At 53.1% G+C, this 4,842-nt stretch overlaps 1 protein-coding gene across 1 annotated transcript; it reads right to left on the minus strand.

Moving 5' to 3' along the window:
* Positions 1-2,130: 2,130 nt before the first annotated feature.
* On the minus strand, positions 2,131-4,568 carry LOC136465860 (uncharacterized). Its single transcript, XM_066464431.1, has 5 exons — positions 3,806-4,568; positions 3,651-3,703; positions 2,936-3,169; positions 2,438-2,782; positions 2,131-2,334 (listed from the first exon to the last, which is right to left on the minus strand). Exons 1-5 carry the CDS (start codon positions 4,566-4,568, stop codon positions 2,131-2,133), a joined length of 1,599 nt encoding a protein of 532 aa, XP_066320528.1.
* Between the last annotated feature and the right edge of the window lie 274 nt (positions 4,569-4,842).

Below are 4,842 nucleotides of genomic sequence, written 5' to 3' on the forward strand. Positions count from 1 at the left end.
CGACAGCAGGCCACCATGGCTCTTTCCACTTGACCGATAGCGAAGGTGTCATGACAACCCATACCTGGAATATTGACAGCCTCCGCAGATACTACATCTAGGCAATGTACCAAAGGGCAACCTCCGCAAATAATAAGCGGAGGCCCCTCCATTCATTTACCTTTCAACTCTTTTTTCTTCAACCCAAAAAATGTAAAAGAGCCTGTACTCTTTTCCTCACAGGGGAACTCCAAGCGGAGGTGAGGTTTTTAATGAGGCAGGCTCAATGTAAAAATCCTCTAGAAGTATAAAGAGGTAATTCCCCAAAAGAACGCTTGAAAAGTCCAAAACCGAAAGCGGCCAGCTCTGGCGCCACAATATTCGGTGAACAAAAATAAGCACAGGTCCTTTCAAAGCGTCGGCCACAGGCATTGGCAATTTGAAACGACCTCTATGGCTAAACAGGCCTTTGACCTTGACAAAGACCTGCCCAGAGTCAGGCATCAAAGCATAAATCACCTTGGCCAAACAGGCCATCGACCTTGACAAAGACCTATCCAAATTCAGGCATCAAGGCATAAACCACCTTGGCCAAACAGGCCTCCGACCCTTGATGAAGACCTGACCAGATTCAGGCATCAAGGCAAAAACAACCTTGGCCAAACAGGCCTCTGACCCTTGATGAAGACCTGACCAGATTTAGGCATCAAGGCAAAAACAACCTTGGCCAAACAGGCCTCCGACCTTGACGAAGACCTGAACAAATTTAGGCATCAAGGCAAAAACAACCTCGGCCAAACAGGCCTCCGACCTTAACAAAAAACCACCCCAAGCATCAGGGGCAACACCATTATGGCGCTAGAACCAGGAAGAAGGTCTCCGCCATCGAAAACAGCAAAACGAGGAAAAGGTCTGACAAAACCCTGTCACTTAGGCACTAGGCCTATTTACTTCAAAAGATCTCAAAAGGCACGAATAATTCAAGCAAGATATAGGCCATTAAAGCCAAGATACGTTCCAACAAACAACGTACCAAAAATTTAACAACCAAAAGCCACCACCCCGCTATAAAACGGGTTCCCCCCACGCCCTTAAAACCTCAGTCAGCATAAGGCGCAAGGGGGGAAGAAGGCAGAGCACAAGCACAAGCCACGGCAACGGCCATGGAGGCAGGGGTCTCCTTAGATATCTAAGTCGGTCGTAGATATTGTATGAAAACTTGTAAAATCGGAGGCACCAGTAGACGGTCAGAGACAGTGGGAAAAGAGACAGGAACTACGGCACGGTGATGAACAGCGTAGGCCTACGGAAGAAGGGGGATATCGCACGAAATCTCGTAACATCCCCCCGACGCCGGAGACCTAACCTGCCATCTCCACAAATGAAACATGTCCCACGGGTGTGCAACGTCGGAGGCCCATACCACCAGACAGCTAAAACACCCAGCTAAAGAAATACCAAAAGTCTCCGTCGTCTGCACAAGCCGCGCCAAACCTCCTATCGGATCACACACCGATTCAGCAAGCCTCGCCAGGCGGACTTCAAGTACGCCTCCGCCGGCCAAAAAACTGTCAACACTTCTACCCTGGCCATCAAGCAAGCACAGAGGAGAGAACATGGGGCGGAGGTCCTGGCCACCACCTCTGTATCGCGCACATTCGCCCAAGCAAAGGCCCATGGTGTGCAAGCTTGGGACTAGACGAGATATGTAAACTAGCACAACAGACATAAGCCCCCACACAAACAATCAAGAAAGTGAACCTATTTTGTATTCCATAAAACATCAAGTAGCATTCTTACAGGACACAAACTTACAATAAAATCCAAACTATTGTGGCGGAGGTCCACGTCAAGCAAGCGCGCGAGTAAACCCAGCGCGCTCGTCGTCTATGTCAAACTTAACTGACTCAAACACGTCGCGCGCAACGCTGCGGGGAAAGGCCGAATGCCAATACTCCCAAAGCTCTCCGCTCACATAAATACCGTTGTTGTAGAGAGTCAAAGGCGCGACATCTTGCGCAGGCTCCCAATTCGGAACCTGCGCAAGGTTAAAATTTTCCACAAAATCATTCAGAACAAAAGAAACTTTATTTACAAGAGCCCAACTGGACTACAATATACAAGTCAAAACAGCTAAGTCCTACAAAGAGCCTAGACCTTCGGTGCCTCGGCCGCAGCAGAAGTCCCTGGAACGGAGCCCGCATCAACTGTGGGTGGGGATGGCGCCTGCGGCCTCCGACCATCACCACCGCCGATCGTAGCGCCCACCGGAGCGCCATCAGTGGCGGAGGCACCGCCCGCGGTCGCCGAGCACGGAACTGGCGGAGGCCTGCCCGCAAGACTCTTCTGTGCATCCTGTAGCACAGGCTAAAATATCAGTGGCACAGGCAATGAAAGCCTTCGCAGCTTCGCAAAAAAGCAAGGAGAGAAAAATAGCGGCTACAATGACTAGAAATACCTTCGCCCTCTTTTCCTCCACCAGTTTTTGGGCAGCCGGTCTCCCAAATGGAGCCCAAAAGTACCCAATGAAATTTCTCAAGGTTTTTTGCAAACCAAGAGAAGTCTCAGCAAGCTCCTTTGGACCCGGCAGCACTCCCTCCGGAATAATTTCGGTATGCGTACACCCGCCGTGCACCAAAAGCTTGGCGTAATTCGCTACTCCCGCCAGCGCCTCGTAGTCCGTGCAGCCATTGATCAGACCGGGGAGCTTCGCAAGGTGACGCTTTAGCCAGGAGGCGAGGGCGTAGACGCTGTCTTCCTCTGGAGGAGCGGAGGTTTTGCCTCCGAACTCAGCGACGATGGCCTGGTAATGGCCAACGGTTGAAGCAAGGACCCCCTTGATCGAGTCCAAACGCCTCGTCGTCGAAGACAGCTGCTCCCCCACCGCAGCTGCGGATTCCTTCTCAGAGGCCAGCTCTCACTAGAGACCCTCGGCCAACTCGTTCGCCCTACGGGCCTGCTCGGCGGACAAAACTTCTGCATCCTGGGCCTTGGCGACATCGGCCCTCAAAGCCTCCTTTTCTTGTTCCTTCTCCGCCAGAGAAAGGCGGAGAGCTGCAAGGGAGTTGGCCAAACCCCCTTTTTCACCTTCCAGGCACTCGTTCTCCGCCTTGAGCGCTTCAATCGTAGCATCTCGGTCAAAGACCTCGCGAGTGCAGCGCTCGTCCATAACAACGGCCGTGTGATACCCCTACAATCAGAAAGAAGAAGACCAAGGCGATCAGCAATAAAAACAAAAACAAGTCTAAAGGCGAACATACACCAAAAAAGGCAAACCGCCAAAGACGCACCAAGCTCTGGTGTTCTAGATGAACATGGAGAAGTTGGAAGAAATCTATGTCCCTCAGACGCTGTTTGAAGTGATCTGTTCAAAGAAGAACAAACAAACACAAAACCATAAGGTGAGAAAAGCAAATCTCACAATAAATACACCAACTGCCAGAGACCACCTCCGACGTCTCTAAGAACCCCAAGATAGCACTCTTCCCAACCTGAGATAGAAGTGTCGGAGGAGCCTGCGTAGCAAAAAAACAACAACAACAACAACTCAGGTCAGAGGGCCAATCAGAAATAGGCAATAACAACCGGCCAAAAGACGAGTAAGATAAAAACACTCTATACTCACTCGGACCCGGCGCCATCGGCCCTGGCTGCCCCGGACCAAACCTGACGCTGGCAGCGGCCGCTCGCTCCTCCGAGGTGAGGAGTCCAGCCATGACATCACCTACAAAGCACCAAGTACACAGTATTAGCACTTGATAGAATACATAAACAAATAAATCAGGCGAAGACAGTAAACACAAAAATGTGCGCCAAACAAACTCACTCATAAAAAGCCAAGGCTGGGCCACCTGCCGAGCCCCCTGGGCAGAAGTCTTCGCCCCATCATGCGGCGAAGGCCCAAAGGGCCGGATCTCCTCAGCCAGCGGCCTGGCGGGCGGAGGGCTCGAAGAAGACTGAGCCACCGGGGCCTGCTCAACTAGCACGACCTCCGGTGCGAGGGAAGGCGCAACAACAGCGAGAGACAGTGCAACAACAGCGGGAGACAAAGGAGCGTGCTCCAAGACGACCTCCGCGCCCTCTTCAGAACTTGAATACAACCCGCCAAAAATGCCAGGCATAGGATCAGCGGCGCTAGCCTCCGGCTGTTCGACGACACTCGCAGCACCGTGCAAGGAGCATGCCGGAGCAGCGCTGGCCTTTGGAAGCTCCGCACCGCTCAAAGCACCGCGTACAGGGCGCAACAGAGCTACAGGAGAGCCATGAACCCCGCCGCTCGTGACCCGCACGTCCATTGATGGGACAGAGGAGCTCTGAATGTCTTCACTGCCGGCGGAGGCAACGCCCGCACTACCGGCCGAGGACACAGCCGGCGCGATCACCAGAGCACCGGTCTTCTTCTTTTTCGCAGGCGCCTGAGCAACAGCGGCGCCCTTCCTCTTCTTGGACTCGGCCTCTGCCATAACATTCTTCGCGGACGCCTTCTTCTTCTTCTTCTTCTTGTCAATCGAAGCCAGGACCTTAGCGGGAACCTCGCGCTCCCGGTAGATGATCCCGAGCATCTCAAAAACTCGATTGATCCACGGCATGGTGCCTGCCATGGATCTCCGAGACGTGTACTCACGCTCGGAAATTTTGCCAACCAACCCAATGGTGGCCTCCTCAACGTCGGCAATGAAGTTGTCCTCTGTCACCCCTCCCCCAAAGACCGGCCAAAGCGGGGGAAAGGAATCCCAGCCTCCGGCCCAAAAACGGGAACCTTCACCTTTTCTAGCCGAAAGGCTGGGTTGTCTCTGCCCAGGGGCCAGTAGTTGGAGGCCATAATCTCCTCCACCAGGTCACGACCCCCGGAGTAGCGGCACG

This window comes from Miscanthus floridulus, chromosome 7, assembly GCF_019320115.1.
Source record: "Miscanthus floridulus cultivar M001 chromosome 7, ASM1932011v1, whole genome shotgun sequence".
NCBI lineage: Eukaryota > Viridiplantae > Streptophyta > Magnoliopsida > Poales > Poaceae > Miscanthus > Miscanthus floridulus.

Bases quoted from the DNA above. Each gene is read 5' to 3' on its own strand.
- LOC136465860 (XM_066464431.1), bottom strand. From the start codon at position 4,568: ATGCCGTGGATCAATCGAGTTTTTGAGATGCTCGGGATCATCTACCGG. The intron at 3,704-3,805 runs GTGAGTTTGTTT...GGTGCTTTGTAG, and splicing joins CCAGCCTTGGCTTTTTATGA to GTGATGTCATGGCTGGACTC. The intron at 3,170-3,650 runs GTCAGGTTTGGT...TTCTGATTGTAG, and splicing joins AGCGAGCGGCCGCTGCCAGC to GGGTATCACACGGCCGTTGT.